The 18,440-nt window shown below is 39.3% G+C and overlaps 1 protein-coding gene across 1 annotated transcript in view; it reads left to right on the forward strand.

Annotated features, from left to right (window-relative positions):
- Positions 1–5,388, forward strand: part of PELI2 (pellino E3 ubiquitin protein ligase family member 2) — a 207,564-nt gene extending 202,176 nt beyond the window's left edge. The window contains exon 6 of the mRNA XM_049899406.1: positions 544–5,388. Within this exon, the coding sequence (XP_049755363.1) occupies positions 544–1,110 (567 nt within the window). The 3' untranslated portion in view covers positions 1,111–5,388. The remainder of the gene's footprint in view (positions 1–543) is intronic.
- The last annotated feature ends 13,052 nt before the right edge of the window (positions 5,389–18,440 follow it).

The raw sequence follows: 18,440 nt of genomic DNA on the forward strand, positions 1-18,440 counted from the left end.
GGTGAACACTTGTGCTTCAACCCTAAGGAATGAAGGATAAAGAGATACATTCAAGGTACCTGTGGAGCCAAGAGTTACCAGAGGTCTTTTAGACCTCTCTAGTGATTATCGCAGGTGCCCCAGGGTCTTCTGGATTGACTTGGGTAGAAATGAGCGGGAGTCTTCCCTAGGTGTACTGTTAAGACCTCACCTGTCCCTTATGAGAACAGTGAGTAGTTGTGTAATTGACTTCATGAGGAAAAAAGTAAAAATCTACTATTTGTGAAGTTCACTGAAATGATCACTACGTTAACTGAGCTGTGCTGAGCGCCTTGTGCATATGGCACATACGTATTATATCCAGTCTTTCAATGAACAAACTGAGGCTCGGGCAGGTTAGTTACTCCCCCAGTCCTCTTGTCAGTGGGGTAGACCACCTCCCGACTAATGTTTGACTGCATCCTGTACTTCAGAGATGGTTTTTGTTTATTCTGAGAGGAAAGAATGCTGGAGGGATTTGCTGAGTTTTGTTTTTAAAGGCATGTCTGTCAAACCTTGTTGTAGGTGGAAAGTGAGACCAACGTGCTGCAGGACGGCTCCCTCATTGACCTGTGTGGGGCCACTCTTCTCTGGAGAACAGCAGATGGCCTTTTTCATACTCCAACTCAGAAACACATAGAAGCTCTCCGGCAGGAGATCAATGCCGCCCGACCACAGTGTCCTGTGGGGCTCAATACCTTGGCCTTCCCCAGCATCAACAGGAAAGAGGTGGTGGAGGAGAAGCAGCCCTGGGCCTATCTCAGCTGTGGCCACGTGCACGGGTACCACAACTGGGGCCACCGGAGCGACACGGAGGCCAACGAGAGGGAGTGTCCCATGTGCAGAACTGTGGGCCCCTATGTACCTCTCTGGCTTGGCTGCGAGGCGGGATTTTACGTGGATGCCGGACCACCAACTCATGCTTTTACCCCTTGTGGACATGTGTGCTCAGAGAAGTCTGCAAAGTATTGGTCTCAGATCCCATTGCCTCATGGAACTCATGCATTTCACGCTGCCTGCCCTTTCTGTGCGACGCAGCTGGTTGGGGAACAAAACTGCATCAAATTAATTTTCCAAGGTCCGGTTGACTGATGCCCTTGACAGCCATCAACGACTTTATTAACAAGTTACTGTGAAGATTTTGCCACTAACTCTAGATTTTACCTTTTTATAATGTTGTTTATTAAGTGGGGGGAGGGATTGAGGCTGCAAAAAAAAAGAGGGGACACAGTGGTGAAACATGCCAGGAATTTCACAGATACCAGTGGTGTGTTGCATGCTCAAAACAGCAGCATAGTCAACTTGATTAAACCATCATATCCTTGTAATAATTGGATTTAAAATACCATGCTTTTATTTTGACCTTGGATTTTAACCAAGCTTTTTTTCCCCCTTTGGAAACTTAGACAAGCCTTTAAATCATATTTTACAAATGTAGAAGACATTTATTCAAAAGTCATTGGCTCTTAATGAAGGACAGCCTTCAGTGCTGCATTGTAGGTATTAACTGAGAGACAGGTGGTGTCAGGAAATACTTGCTAACAGCTGGAACCTGACCAGACACCAAAGGGGTGGCTCTGTAAAATGGTATGGTTGACAGGAGACCTGTGCACAGGTGGTTGTTTTGAAATCTAGAACTTTTTTCTGATTTGTTTTTCTTTATTTGGGAAAGAATATTCATATATGGTGGGGTTTTTTTTTTTTTTTTCTTAACTGTAGTGGAATTTTACTACTTTATACCCACATTCATTGAATACTTTGGCATTTCAAACAAAGAATGTTCCATAACTTGTTAGTCTGTCTTTCGTTATTTCCGCCTAATTTGAAATGTCCCCAACATTCATCTTGCATGCTCAAAACTGTTTCATTGACTAAGATGTCGTAACTCTTAAAATTCATTAACCAAGGGTGATCACTGCAGCAGTCCACACGGCCTAGCTAGTAGAATATGAAGTTAATTTGCATACTGAATTGTTTAAGATTTAAGAGTGATTAAAGATAAGCTGTTCCTTTTTAAGGCCACTTGTTGGGTTCTATAAGATTTTTTTTTTTCTCTTAAGAAAGCCAAAATTCTCTGAGCCTAAAAAGCACGCCATCACATGATGCAAGTTGTGTTTGTTCACTCACTTTCTGCCATCTGTCACCTTCCCTTGCAGCTTAAGGAGCCCTGTAAGTTTTGAAAATGTTTGCAAATCCAACTAAATTTAAATGTGATCATTAGATATACACAACACCGAGTGATACATCTGCAGAGATCATTTGAAATTCCTGATTTCCAGAGAGCAAATGAGTGTTTACTGAGGGATAATTAAATCAGAATTTCATATGAGTTCCACCATCCCTCCCTGTTAGTTTCCTTTCATTTTGAATAATAATGCTTGGATGATCCCTCTCTGTGCCTGGTGTCAGTAGTATCACTACTTCTAGAATTTAAAGGTTCTTTAGTATACGTGAAACTGCCAGTGCTGGCTGAGATTAAATAGATCCCTACTACATGGAGCTAGTATTTATTTAAACGACTTAGGTCCTCTTAAATTGACCGTTGCAGATGTGTGCTACGTGTTTTTAACTTTTGTAAAGATATATAATTTATATGATTCTAATATACTATTTCCATACTTGAATTGGTCTTTTTGTATTTTGCCAGTACATCATTTCATTCTAGCCCATTTTCAATGCCCATTTCCTTGAAGTGATAAAGTACTTTTCATTGCTGCTGCTGCTGCTGCTTAATTTGACTTAATATTTAAAAAGTTCGGCCTCTCGGTTGTAAAATAGCTTTATTTTTCAAATGGAGATCATTTTTTAGGGTGAAGTGCTTTTTTTTTTTTTTTGTGATCTTAAATGATGCAAAAACCAACAGCCATTCTCTGATAGCTTACTCTATTCTGTATAGCTTGTTCTCCCTGCAAACAGAAAATGAATGAAAAAATTGAATTGCCTAGAATAATATATCAGATGCCTTTTGATTTAGCAAGAGTCTCCAGCAGTTAGCATTCCCTGGTGGTAGAGTGTGTCTTCTCAGCCTGTGGATTCTTTGGGCTTCACAAAACAATAAAGGAGGCACAAATTCCCTTTTCTTACCATATGGCTAAAGGGTGGTATGAGGATTCCTGATACCTTAAAACTGTCTTGTAAGGTAAGTGGTCTTGCATCCAGAAAGGCTGGATTTTACCTATCCAGAAAAAAAAAGAAAAAAGTTCCAGAAAGTTATACTCTGATCCCATATATATTGGTCTAGTAGTTCTACATGTAACATACGCCCAACAGTAAAATTATCTTCCAACTTGAAAAGCTTCTGACTGTTAGTAAACTCAGGTAGCTAAGTGGAAGTTGAAGTTTGGATAGTAAGTTCTACGCTTTTGGAAGGGGTAACAGTGAACCACCTTCTATCAGTATCTAGTCTTTCCCTTTGGCTTCTCCATGAGGTCCCCTCCCGCCCTGCCTGAGGAACTGCAGAGCGGTGGCACATCTGCCAGAAAGGACCCCTTTTAGTTTGGCTGATGAGATTTTTTTCTCAGAGTTGAGAGTAATTTATTTTGTAAGAGTAGAGTAATACAATTCGGAAAAGGTACCTTCTCAAAGGTCACTTTCATTTTTACATCTTGCTTGCCATCTTTTAAAGGGCAAGTCCCACTTCCCAGTGTGTGTACATAGGAAATTGCCGACCAATTACCCTGGTCTCGGCCTGACCGAGATGCCTTTTTGCAAATAGGTTTCCAAAAGTAAAGACCCCAGTGATGCATTTCCATAGATTTATATTATTTTTTCAGTGGTTCGCTTCAGATTAGTACCAAAAAAAAAAAAAAGATTCAGAGTGAATGGGATACAACTCTGAGTATTTTTCTAGCCCAGAATTTTTTTTTTTTATTGTTGATAATTGGTGCTGCGACTCAACATTTCCCTTATTTGGTTCAGCTTTTTGCTAAAAGGGCTACGGTTCACACTGCAGAGTAAGTGTTAAGCTTTCTGTTGTGTTTTGGTCCTCCCCCCCCCCCCACTGTAGCCCAAAAGAATTAAAATCTTTCAATATAAATAGAGTGCATATTTATCATTTCTCAATAGTTAATTATAGAGTTTGGTACCTTTGTGCCTCAGGGAAGCCACGTGATGTAACTGGTTATAGAATTTCAGGGTTAGGGTTTAAAGAAAGGAGAAAGCCATTGGAAAAATGATGGGCTCCATTAAGGAGACTAATGAATCTGGATGCAGAAATATGCCAGGAACTGGCATAAACGTGATTGTAGCAGATTTTATTTTCCACTATCAATAGGGGAGTTATTTTAAGTCATTACATATACTGCATTAGGAAAACTGAGAAGTCTTTTCTTCATAAAGTCTCAATGCCTTTTTTTTTTGCTCACATGGAAAACTCAAACCACTGTTTTTCGGGAGCTCAGTATTGTTATTTGGGGGTTTAAGGAGCTCATTTTCTATTTCTTAATTTAAGTGTAATAGTGGTTACAGAACCTTTACCTGCAATTCTGTGATTTTGCTCAATTTTTCTTCTTTTAAAGCCATTCTTTGGATTTACACGAAAGGATTATGATCACACCATTGCTAATGCCGGGAAAACTAGTATCTTCATGCAGTCTTGCCCACTAACAGTGGAATTTCTGGTAGACAAACTGAGGAACCTTGATTTTAAACCATATCCAGCTCCGTTCCCTTGGCTGTTGATCATATATCCCCATAGGTTGGCCTCTGCGGGCTGATGGTATAATGGAGCTCAGCTCTGTTGTCATTGTCTCCTTAAAGACCCAGTCAAAGGCCAGTGAGATAAGGATCTTTTCAAAAAGATTATAAGCATTATTGAAGCAGTAAAACAAAAAAATTTTTTGGTATTTTCTTTTTAGTAAAACATATGTTGTCACAAATAAATTTTAGCCCTCATGAAGAATCCCTAGGGAAAAGCAGATATTTTTCCATTTTTATTTAACATGTTTCAAAACAAGCAAAAATAAACTCAGTGAAAGAAAGGGAAGTTGTTTCTTTTTAACTGAGATGACATTGCTTCTCTGTATTAAATAGTCTAGAAGTTAAGGGGGTGGTCATATTTACCATGTATAGTGTTATGAGCAGTTAAATTTTATGGATATATTTGTAAAACTGTTCTTTTATATCTCATGTCAAATTGAAAAGTTTATTTCTTCACTATTGTACCTGTGGAAATACAAGCCATTTTACAGGAAAAGTCTTCAAAAACTATTAAACGGATCTCAGTATGTTTGTGAGTTGTTGTCTTCAGACTCTGTGGTTGTCACTGGGTTTATCAGGACATTCAAAAAGAAGTTGATACAAAAATAGACTTGATTTTTACATTTTTCACAGTTCCAAGTTTATCCCAAGCAGTTGAGCTTTGTTCATTATTTTATATTCTGCACAATACATATTAAAATCTGAACTCTGAAAATTTCCTACATTTTTTTTTAAATTAGAAAAATTCTGTTGGTGCTTATATTACCATTCCTTACAACATTACATCTCTGTCAAATAGGTAAGTCTAACTTCCAGGAGAACTTAATCTGGCTCGTAAAAATTAATGGATTTTCTTCATTGATCATTATAGTAACATTGCTACTTTTGTGACAATCTTCACTTTTAACAGCTTAATAAGGATTGTGCATAAGCTTTGGAGCCTTAAGAAACTAGTATATGTAGCATAAGAGAACACATGCGCTTATGACATTTTGTCATATTGATATTTAAGGAGTCTTAGTAGCATTGAGGGAAATAGACCTTTAATTTCTAAAAAAAAATATACATTTATATAGGCTTATAATTAAAGGGTTAAGTATTACATATTTTATCGACTCTAAGATGCCATGGATTGTAAGATGAGCTATTGTAGAAAAACCTAGCCGATGACAATTGTAAAATACATCTTGTTTGACAAGGATGCCAAGACAGTTCAACGGGGAAAGAACAGTCTTCAACAAATGGTGCTGGGACAACTAGAGCAACAGCTTCTCAATACAAGACCAGAAAACACAAGTGAAAAAAGAAAAATTAGATAACTTGGACTTTATCAAAATTAAAACCCTCAGCGCATCAAAGGACACTGTCAAGAAAATGAAAAAGCGACACACAAAGTAGAAAATATTTGCAAATCATATGTCTGATAAGGAACTTGTATCCAGAATATGTAAGACAAATAATTTAAAAATGGGCAAAAGATTTAAGTAGACATTTCTCCAAAGAAAATACACAAATGGCCAATAAGCACATGAAGAGATGTTCAACGTCATTAACCCTCAGGGAAATCCATATCAAAACCACAATGAGATATCACATTGTACCCGTTAGGATAGCTAAAAATCAGAAAGACAGTAACAAGTGTTGGGGAGGATGTGGAAGAAATTGAAACGCTCATACACTGTTGGTTGAACTTTAAAATGGCGCAGTTGCTTTGGGACAGTTTGGCAGTGTCTCAAAAAGTTAGATGTGCGGTAGCCATGTGACTCAGCAGTTGCACTCCGAGGTATATATTCAAGAGAATTGAAAACATGTTCCTTCAAAAACTTGTACACAAATGTTTATAGCAGCATTACTCATAAGAGCCAAAAAATGGAAACAGCTCAAGTGTACATTAACAGATGAATGGATAAAAAAAAGCTGTATATTCATACAATGGAATTTATTGTGCTTTAGGCAAAAGTTTACAGCTCAGGTTAATTTTTCATTCAGAAACTTATACACATGTTTTGTGACATTGGTTGCAGTCCCCACAATGTGACAGCACGCTCTCCTTTTCCACCCCAGGTTCCCTGTGTCCATTTGTCCAGTTACAGTGGACCAGTATTTGGCCATAAAATGAAGTGCTGAGTCACACTACAATGTGGATGAAGCCTGGAAACATCCCGAGTGAAAGGAGCTGACACAAAAGGCCACCGATTGTATGCTGGGAATAGGCAGGTCCATAGACAGAAAGTAGATGAATGGTTGCCAGGGCTTGAGGAAAGAGGGGAATGAGGAGTGTTTACTAACGCATAAGGGGTTTTCCTGGGGTGTGATGAAAATATTCTAAAATTCAATAGTGGTAATTGTTGCACAACTGAATATACTAAAAACCACTGTAAAAGAATGATTTTTATGGTGCAAATTATATCTCAAACTTCTTTAAAAAAAAAAAAAAAGATATGTACCAAGTTCAGAGAGGTTGTGGAAAAATTGTATCTTAGAATTGAAATAAAGTAGCAAAATTTTTCTTAATCCTTCAGATGAAAAAATTCAGGATCCTCCCATTTTTCCCTGCTTTGAGATATTTTTCAGACTTACAACATAGTTAAGTTTGTTCCTCTTATCACACTTCCACTTACCATTAGAGAGAATGCACATGAGCCTGTCAAGAAGATTAAAACAGAATTGCATATTCTCAAGGGTCTTCTTTACTATTTTTTTGTTAAGATGAAAACAGAATGCTATTCTGAAATGTCTCAAAATCCACTTTCTTTAAAAAGTGTATTTGTTAAAGGAATTTCTTTTATAACCAGAATTAAAAAAAAAAACTACAAGATAGGGTCCTTGTAAAAAAAAAAATTAACCATCTGGCAAGTATAAAGAGTAATATAAAAGCTATTCACAATCCCATCCTCCAAAGATAACTACTGTTAATATTTGGGGGTACATCTTTCTAAACTTTAAAAAGGAATTTTTCATTGTGACTTCAGTTTCATTCTGGTCTTACTTTCAGTTATTTAACCAAAAAGATTGTTCTATCTAAGTTTTGAAATGTGGCTTTGGGAACAGAGGGAGAAGTGACAAGTTGTATATCTGCAGTGAACAGCTTCAGAAGGAACTTCTCTCTCCAAGAGCACAAAACGTGTCTGAGACTGGCCAAATGAGGCCACAGATGTAGCATATTGAAGCCAGAACAAACCTTTCACTCTGTTGGGCCACCCTGAACATCCACTGCTAATCATGGGGCCTGCAAGGGAATGCCTGAATTGTGTTATTCTTAAGCATTACTTCTTCTATCTTCTTAACAGGTTCTAGTTGAAAAAATATTTAGGTTGTTCTTCTTAGGGTTAAAAGAGATATAATGGAGTCTTAAAAAAAAAAAAAAAAATTTTTTTTTTTTCCTTGCCTACTTCCAGGTCCAAACTTGACAGCAGTGTGATCTGAGGTGTTTGCTTAAAATGCAAAAAAAAAAAAAAAATTTTTTTTTTTTTTTTAGCCACAGCTACAGAGGTTGATGTTCCAGTTCCCTAGGTCTCTCTAGGAATTTGCGCTTTGGACAGACAGGCCACATGACTCTGCAGGTGATCCATGTTCCATACTTTGAGAAACCCTTATTCAGCTAAACCATTGAACTGATTGTATTCCTCTACTATAAAAAAAAAGTTATTAAATCACCGTTGTACTCATCGGTTTCTGCCTACACAACATGGTTACCTGGGAGCCCAGGGAATGTGGCCCCATGTGACAATGGGAATAGATGGCCAAGCCAGTCAGGTTTCCTCCCTGCCATGTGAGTCTAGCTGCCATTTTCTCTTACATGAATGGACCTGACTCAACTCCGTTGCTTCTTCCCTAAGCTTGCATTCCCTATCTTTTGCCATTGGTTTCTCTAGTTCATGCCTCTAACCGTTTCTGCCCTACAGGGAAAAACCTCCAGAGACTCTCAAAATGGTTTGGAGGGTGGTGTTAAAGATGAGATTTATACATAATTCTGGGAGCTTGCTGAGCTTTCAAAATTGTCATAAACATGGTGGAAACTTGCTGTGAGTCAGCAAAATTGGCATTATCAGGTTTGAGCTTCTACCATATATTATTTATAGTAAAACTTGGAAAACAACCCTTTTTCAATTTCAGAGTTTGATTTCTACATAATTATTTCTGTGGTGTTCTGTTGTTTAGATTCAATGGGTAAAATGGATGGGAAAGTATTTATTCATCTATAAAATGGAGGTGATAATAGTGCTCCTATCCCTTAGAGTTGTTGTAAAGTTAACATATACATTGCAGTATATACTAATAAGTGCTCAATAAGTACTAGTTGTTTGTATTGTTCACTTGCAACACCATTTCCTAACGTCTGTTCTTTAGAACTTGAGTCCCAGAAAATGCTCTGGTAAAAAAGTCATAAAACCTTATGACCTTGGAAAATGGTGAATTCCATGTTTGTTTGACCAGCCCTCTTAGAGGACTGTCCACTCTTCTCCAGTCCATCTAAGAAACACGCTGGTGAATGCCCACAGCATGCTGATGGTCCCAGATAGTAATTTGCCACCCTCTACTTCCCTGCAAAGAGCCCTGGTGGCACAGTGGTTAAGAGTTCCAGCTGCTAACGAAAAGGTCAGCAATTTGAATCCACCCGTCACTCCTTGGAAACCCTAATGGGGCAGTTCTACTCTGTCCTATAGAGTTGCTATGAGTCAGAATCAACTAGATGGCAAAGGGTTGGGTTTGGTTTGGTTTACTACCCTGCAAAGAAGTCCTGGTGATACAGTGGTTAAAGCACTCAGCTGCTAACCAAAAAAGGTCAACCGTTCAAACCCACTGGCCACTCCATGGGAGAAAAATGTGGCAGTCTTCTTCCATAAAGATTACAGCCTTGGAAACCTATAGGGTTTTGGGTTGAACTACCCTGCATACTTCTTTTACCAATTGAGTTGTAGGTTCAAAAACAAGAGTCAGTTATATTTGCTCCCAAACTTGTTATTCAGTCGTCTACTGTCGGTATTGTGTAACTAAATATTCCATAAGCTTTTGAAATGTGAATGTGAAAAGAGTTGTCTATGAAAATTAAGTTGAATACTTTGGGAAGACTCTAAATATGTTGCTAAAAAAAAGGTTGTAATTATGTAAAATGCTGGGAGATTATAGGTTTTGTTCATTTTTTGCTCAGATTGTCCCCAAGTGCCTTTCATTCCACTTTAAAGAAACTGAAAATCAGAAATGATTCTTTATGTGTGTGGTTTATTCAGGAAAGACTTCATAGATCCCCCATCAGTGGACCTGTACTCAAAGACTTTGGCCCACCATCAAAATATTAGTATGTAAATATGCATTTGTGTTTTTAAATTAATGTGCAGTATTATAGTAAATGCAAAAATGTCTATAGTCTTTTCTAAGAGGTCCTTGATATAAATAATTTTTCAATTAATTGACTACCTTTTCTGACTGTATCAGATGGGAAAGTTCTGCTATAGTTCAAATTAGGCTTTTTTGTACCCAACTACAAAACCGTGTCATCATCTGTTTCTCCAAAATAAGTTTGACATTGGGTTTGTTTTTATTTCTTTACTGCATTGATTCTATCAAAAAAACATTTATCAAGCCACCACTAAGTGCCAGGCATTATGCTAGTCACTGGAGGGGACTTAACTGAACAAGAGAGATACAGTCTTTGGCTCTGGATTAACTTTCAGTCTGGTAGGGATAAAAACAACTAAAAGCAACCACAGTCTTACTGGAGCACATAAAAGGAATGCTGTTAGTTGCCATCCTGTTGATTCCAACTCATGGCAACCCAGCGTTTGCAGAGTAGAGTTTTCAAAGTTGTCACCTTTCAGAAGCAGATTGCCAGGCCTGTCTCCCAAGGCACTTCTGGGTGGATTCTAGCTGCCAACCTTTTGGCTAATATGCACCACCATACCTGACCTATATTTAGAGGGTGAGAGAGAGCTTTCTAAAATGCGTCCACATACTCTGAAACCAAAGGATGAATAGGAGTTAAACTAGGGAAAGTTTTTCAGAAATACCTTCTTCCCTTTTATTAGCAGATAACTATCCAAATTTATACAACTCCCATTTTTACCCTTTGAATTTGATTAATGCCATTTTTCATTTGTTTTTATTGCAGTAAGAAAAAGTCCTTTCTCAAACTCTGTTACCTGAAACCAAGTGAGAATTATCATTGACAAATTATTGACTTTTACCCCTTGTGAATTTTGGCAATGCTGCTTTAATAAGCAGCTATTGTATAGTTTGGAAGCCTGTTTTGTGCACACAGACATGCACACACATACACAAATCCTGTCACTATTTCCCCATAGACTGCCTATTGTAACCATGCCCCCAGGAGACCCAAGTTTTCCCATAAATTAAGGAGATACATAAAAGCTATCATCATAGCAATTACCAAACATGTTGCCAGGTCCCTAGTAATTTCTGATTGAATGCTGGACATTGTAAATTAAAAATAAAAGTGTACAGGCTCCAGATGTCATCCTCCTCCAGGATTTTTCATTTGCTAGGCAAACTGAGAAGGGGCTAATCAACTTTTACTAAGCTGAGTCAAGTCTGGACTATTTGGGCTTCCAACCAAGACCCCAGTGTGTTCACCAGGGCCCCTCCCCCAGTGGGTCCTGAACCATAACCTTTTTCTCCTAAACATGGTACACTGCCAAAAACTCTGCTTTCCTTTACAAAGGCTTTTTGCTTAGCTTTTTAGCCTCCTGTTCTATTAGCTTCTTCAAACAAAAATCTCCCATATGTCAGGCTCAGTTTTCTGCCCCTTAGCAGGACCTTGGTCTTATATTTCTAACTTTGCTTCTCCAGCCCTACAAAACTGTCAACAGCTCTGCTGATTTCTCCACCTCCAGCAGCAGTCCTCTGTCCAAAAACCAGATTCTCAGGCTCTTTCTTACTCTGCATCCAGAATCTGTAAATGTCCCAGGGTAAAAGCAGCTGCAGATCAATAGCTCACCTCTCTGTAGTTCTTCCCTCTTCAAAATATGGCCCTCCTACCCTTCAGTACATCAGCAGCCTTCATATGCCTTTTGACAGTTTTTTCTTTTACATTTTATATGGCCTTTCTCATTATTCTTGGTGGGAGGCATTAGTCTGTTGCACCACATCCTACTAGATTTGAAACCACAGGGCAAGAGCAATGTTCAACCATATAGCTTTTGTTCGTCAAATTTCTATTTCAGGGCTCTAAAAAGTTCTTCTCTACTCAGAAAGTTAATACTTGTAAAGACTTGACAAATACATGCCAAGATTAATCTCTTTTCTCTTTAATTTCAAATGGTGAGGTTTTCTTACAAACACATTAAGTCATAACATTTAGTGATCCCACTGGAGAATAGGTTTCCCCAAATCAAAGCCCAAAGAAAGATGAGGACTTCATGGACTTGCTCCTTGGCTAAAAGTCACTTTGATCTAGAGCCTTGAGAAAACCAGTGTGTATGTCAATTTCCATTAAGAAAAGAGAAAGGAAATTGCATATCAAAACAGTACCAACTTCCCCCATATCCACGTCTCTCTCTTTCCCTACCCTCTCTCCCTGCTGTTACCTATCAATTATCTGAAAGGAAAATCCTCCTGAGCTGACAAACTTCTTCAGAGAGAAGATCATCGTATCCTTTCCATAGGTTGCCCCTCTATTTAAAATGCAAGCCTCTCCTCACCCCACCACAGAGCATGGAGATGTTATAAATCATGCCACTATTTTTAGTGCGTGCCCTTGTGCTTCTGTGAGATGAGTCAGGATTCTCTTTTTAAAAATACTTGGCATTCCTCAGAAGAAAGAGATACACATGTAATGTTGCCAGTTGCTACTATCCTAATCACACAGTAAAGAGTGTTCCTTTTCTTAGCTGTCCTCAGCCTCACAGACTTGAGGGGCTGCTTCCCCTTCCCTTTCCCCTTCCCTTCCCCGTGTTGTTGCTCATTTCGAAAGCAACAGCCAAAACAGATGCCAGGGAGATACACTGGTGCTCATAAATTCAAGGAGCTAAAATAGCAACAGCTGTGGCAATTTCAGGATTTCAGCAGGTAATCAAGTAACTAAGTACCAAAAGCCGGATCTGACAATTCTACGGGGGACTTAGGACAGAGGGCAGCGAGAACTTGAGCTTCAAGGAGAATCTTCGCTAGCTATCAAGGAACATGTGAGTCCTGTGACTTTACCCAGTTGAACCCAGCAGATTGTCCTGCTTTTGACATCAATCCCTGAGCGGCAGGAGTGTCCTCTCTCATTTAATAACATTTGACTTCTTAAGATATATTTATCTTAATACATAGGGTTCACCTATGTATTTGCAGTTAACTTCACTACTGGTCGAGTAACAGACTTACAAAAAGATGAGAATTTTCAGGGAGAAGTATTATGCTAGTTTAAGCTAAGGTTATGGGCAGCATTCACTCTGAAATATTCTTCCCAAGTTTAAGAGGCAGTGATTCTCAGATTCTTATAAACCAATGGTGACTAAAACCAAACTAGTTGCTGTCGAGTGGATTCTGTCTTCATGGTGACCCTATGTACAACAGAATGAAATGTTGCCCAGTCCTGTCCCGCCTTCCCTATCATTGATATGCTGCATCGAGTCCTTTGTAGTAGCCACTGTATATTTTGATTACCTTCCAATCTAGGGGGCTCATCTTCCAGCACTAAAACCAAACCAAAAACCAAACCCAGTGCCATCGATTCCGACTCATAGTGACCCTACAGGACAGAGTAGAACTGCCCCCATAGAGTTTCCAAGGAGCGCCTGGCAGATTTGAGCTGCCGACCCTTTGGTTAGCAGTCGTAGCACTTAACCACTACACCACCAGGGTTTCCATCTTCCAGCACTATCTCAGATAATATTCTGTTGTGATCCATAGAGTTTTCATTGGCTGATTTTCAGAAGTAGATCACCAGCCCTGTCTTCCTAGTCTATGTTAGTCTGGAATTACTTCTGAAATCTGTCTACCGTGGGTGATCCTGCTGGTGTTTGAAATACTAGTGGCAGAGTTTCCAGCATCATAGCAACATGCAAGCCAGTACAGTATGACAAACTGACAGGCAGGTGGTAGATTCTTCTGTGTAGAGATGGAAAATATATTAAATATGTTTCATCTAGCATGCCAACCTAGGAAATTGGGTGTGAATTCCTAGAACACTATGTTGAGAAGTATCCTGAGGTTGCATCCCAGCTCAGACAAAATATCTGCCATGGGTATGAATGATTTGGGGAATAGTGGTCCCTATGTCGGGTAATAATTGCCTACATAATGCCCTTACCCACAAACTGAGGGCATTATACTATATGGGGGGAGGCGGGAGCTTTCAAGTAAAGCCATGCGTCAGAACTGCGCTCCCAAACAATGTTAGAACTAATCCAAATTGGCCAGTAAACTACCGGGCAGGTTATGCAATTATCATAACACATGCTGTGAGTCGTGAGGGGCTGACTCATCTCTCTGCAGAGAAGGAAAAAAAAATGCTGATTTTCCTTCTGCAGAGCCTCCTGGATCAGCCTCTCACAAACATTACCTTGAGATACTTTTAAAAAAACAAACAACAATAAAAAGGTTAACTTTAAACTCTTCCTTTTCCATTTTAGCTTTCTTATAATTTAATACTTCAAATGAAATAATATATGTAAAGTGTATCACCAAGTGCTAGGCATGGTAAGTCCTCAATTCACGATAGCCATTTTTATGATTATTTTCATTACTGCATTATTTTCTTTCTTATAAAGCATATATTACCGTTAAATTAAAAAGCAAGTTGATTATGTGGTCAAACTCTTAAAGATTTTGCTTGGAAGATTTCAGAGAAGATTCCCATATAACTGTAAATAACGGTGTTGAAGAATAACGTGCAAAGAAAAAAAAATCTGGAAATTAGAATGGAGGAAAAAATATAGGAAGAAGAAAGCCTTTGAATATACTATGTTGATATAATTTGTTATTTTCTTTCTCTAATTGGAAAAGAAGTTATCTAAATCCAAACATACATATTAGAACTATGGAATTTCTATAGAAATAAATATCCATTTGCTACAGAGTACCTGGTTGTTGCAAATGGTTAATGTGCTCTGCTGCTAGCCGAAAAGTTGGAGGTTCAGGTCTATACAGAGGCACCTTGGAAGAAAAGCCTGGTGATCTACTTCCAAAGAAATCAGCTACTGAAAACCCTATGGAGCACAGTTCTTTTTTGAGACACATGGGGTCGCCATGAGTCAGAATCAACATGACAGCAACTGTTTTTTGTTTTTTTTTTTATGAGGGGGTTCTTGCCCAAGTATTAACAAAATTATGGATATTAACATTAATAGGAGCGATCTCTAATATAATTTTTTTAATGCAGCAGTTAATGTAACTTCATAAAAACATGTTCAAACTTGGACCAGTCCATTATTTTATTTTATTTTGCATTTTCTTCTTATATTTTCAAAAATCTTTTAAGTTATTTCTCTTGGTTTTATTACCAAATTTAAATACCCCCAACCCCTGGTTTAGATGTAACTTGCCCATGTATGAAGTGAAGCATTGAAGGAAGAGCCAAATTATAATGGCTTTTTAGAGTAAAGAATGAAGACGGTAAACATGGCAAGGAGGAGGGAGGCCCTGTAAGTAACTGCTGCGCAGGAGCATGGGGAGGGCCATCCCCAGTGAGCATTGCAAGCACAGCCGCTCTAGTGGCTTCGGCACAGGGGGCTCTTGGTACCGCAAGGAGGGGAAAATGAGCCATAGGCTGAGAAAGACCTGGAGGAAATTACCCATTTCTGGAGAAATCATTTGTGTTGAAGCAGTGAACACTTTCTAGGGAGCTATTCCAGGAGGCAGATGTTTAGATAATATATTGCTGCTTTGCATTTCTATTACACCTTCCACCTAAGAGCTGCACAGTGTAACACAAACACTAATAAATTAAGTCCCGTGGCACCTCTGCATGATCGATAGCCGTAATAGCCATCTTTGTAGTGTAGGAGAAGGAGTACCGTGCCTAGAGGTGCTGAAGTCATTTACCCAAGGTCAGGAAAGGGGAAATTAGGCAACCTGCTTTAAAACAAAGTGCCAGTTCACGCCACAGTCACACAATGAGCTTTTTTTTCCACGTGGCATCAACCTCAGCACCTTCAAGAACACAGTTCCTGTTTGCGGCACTTAGCAGTTATGGGCGGGGGCGGGGGGTGGCGGGGAGCAATACATACCCTGGTTTCCAGTAATTCACATTAGGAGATATCTCTTTAACTGAGAGATGGTTTGAAAATAAAAAGTTTTGGGTGAAATCCTTAATTCCTTTCTTTCTGGTTTACCCGGTAATTAATTTGTTTGCTAATGATGGTCTCTTTCCCTGATGGCAGTGACTTTTGCTCTGGAGTTAAGTGTTCATGTTACTTAATCTGATTACACAAAGGACTTAAAATGTTACAAGAATACCAAACAACAGCAACACGTCTGTGTAAGCACTAATGTAATTATTTTTGTTGTTATTTTAATTTCTGAAAAGCTCATAAGCTTGTCATTGAAAATAGCATGTGATATCTCTGTAAAAGATGGTGCCAGGTCCAGAAGAGAACCTAACTAGGTTATAAGTGAAATCTTTTTTTTTTTTTTCACTTTGGTCAGACTGTATCACTACATCACAAGCTTGGGTTAGTAATCAACCTGTTCCTCAGTGATAATGTTGTTTTTTCTCTTCTCTCTGATAACCACATAATATCTTCAGTAGAATATATAGGCAGAGAGAAAACAAAACAAGGAAACCGAATACAAAAACCCTGGTGCTGACCTCCCTGTTGAGAAGATGGCTACCTCCATGACACAAAGCTATGACCGTTCCCACCTCAGCACACGTTTTCAAACTTCTCAGAGAAGAACTAGCTCACCTATAAGTCACTCATATTCTTAATTTCCATTTGTTCTCTCCTTTCTATAGCAAGAAATAGATATTTTTAATGAGATGAGGCATAATTCACTCATTACTGTTTAACATTACTTCTTTTCAGGGTATCCCAGAGCCTGTCCTGCACAATCAAGAGCCCTCGCGCACCCTCGCATCAGATGAGACTATTACAAATAATGCTAACAAATTACATTTGGAGAGCCCTTTGCATTGTTCGGACTCCTGGTGGCACAGTGGTTACGAGCTAGAGTTGTTAAACAAAAGGTCAGCAGTTCAAATCTACCAGCTGCTCCTTGAAAACCCTGCCCTATAGGGTCACTATGAGTTGGAATCTGCTTGACGGCATCGGGTTTGGTTGGGTTTGTGTTACATTGTTCAGAGTCCCTGGGTTGTACAAATGGTTAACACGCTAGACTGCTAACCCAAAGGCTGGCTGTTCAAGTCCACCAAGTGGCACCTCTGTAGAAAGGCCTGGTATCTCCTTCCGAAAAATCAGCCATTGAAAACCATATGGAACACAGTTCTACTCTGACACACATGAGGTTGCCATGAGTTGGAGTCAACTCGACAGCAACTGGTTGCCTTGTTCAATGTACCCCATCCCATTTTGTCTATGCAGTGCCAGAGCCAGGACAGACCCCCATCCGTTGGTCTCCACTGTGTACCCTGCACTGGAAGCCACGTGGTTGTTGCTGGGTACAAATCCCAGACCAGGAACTCTTCATCCTGAAAAAAATCCTGTCATACATTGCCCTGGTTATCTCCACAGGAAGTGGGTGCTTATCCAAATGGTAGAGTGGGCATGCTTGGGCGAAAGGGGCAGCAAATGCCTGTACTTGGGGGGAAAAAAACCTAAGTGATTTTGGTACAGACTTCTGGGAGGCTGGTTGAAATCATCCTCATAGGCTCTGTGAATTTTTTTATAACATAGTTTGCCTTAGAGTTATCACTATCACAACCTAAATAAGCTTTGATTTACACTCCAGCACTGACACCTGTGGGGCCAATCGCTAGGGTAAAGAGGAGGAGAAGAGCAAGTCTGCAGAAACCTCCCCCAGCAGCCTGCCACCATGGCTACACAAGTGTTTGAGTTTCTGTACTTCTGCTCTCCACAATTTCCTCAGAACTCTCTTGTGCATCAAGGTCAATAAACTTTAAGGAAGAACTAAAGACCTTGTGATATGAGAGAGCCCATCCCGAAGTCCTCTGAGTGGGAATGAGATCATTTCTCAGCACTGGACTCTGGTTTGACCTTTGGAGCCTGGGTCCCATTCAGCCCTCAGCTCATTTGTCTCACTCTAGAGAAATAAATCTGGGACAGCAGAAATAAGGAACATCCCTGCTTCTGGCTCCCTCCTCACTAAGGCTTTTAGGGAAAAGATACATGCTCTTCTTTGGGAGCACCTACTGCTACCTTAGGAAAAAAAAAAAACAGAGTATGAACCCAGTCCTGATCTTCTAGGGAATTCATGTCTTATGATAGAAAAGGAGAATATTCCCTAATCATTTCAGCCCCTGCTTGACTGAAAATTGGCAGGGCTGATTGGTTTTGTGACAAGCTTTCTGGCTACAAATTCAGTTAAGATTCGCACTTGGCCAAAAAACAATTGAATTCCCATTTTGACTTTTATTTCAAGTATTACTTGACAGTGTGGGAGTAATGAAATATTCTTTTCTTTGTATTATCATTAACATTGCAAACTGCAGAAATTAGCACAGGGTAACTTGAGTGGAAAGAGAATTTCCTGAAAGAATGTTACCAGCTAGCTCACAGAATTAACAGGAGGAAACCAGCCTCAGAAAATGGGCAGAAACCAGAATAGAGAAGATGCGACAGAGCCATCCACAGCTGGCT

The sequence above is a fragment of the Elephas maximus genome, chromosome 10 (assembly GCF_024166365.1).
Source record: "Elephas maximus indicus isolate mEleMax1 chromosome 10, mEleMax1 primary haplotype, whole genome shotgun sequence".
Classification (NCBI taxonomy): Eukaryota; Metazoa; Chordata; class Mammalia; order Proboscidea; family Elephantidae; genus Elephas; species Elephas maximus.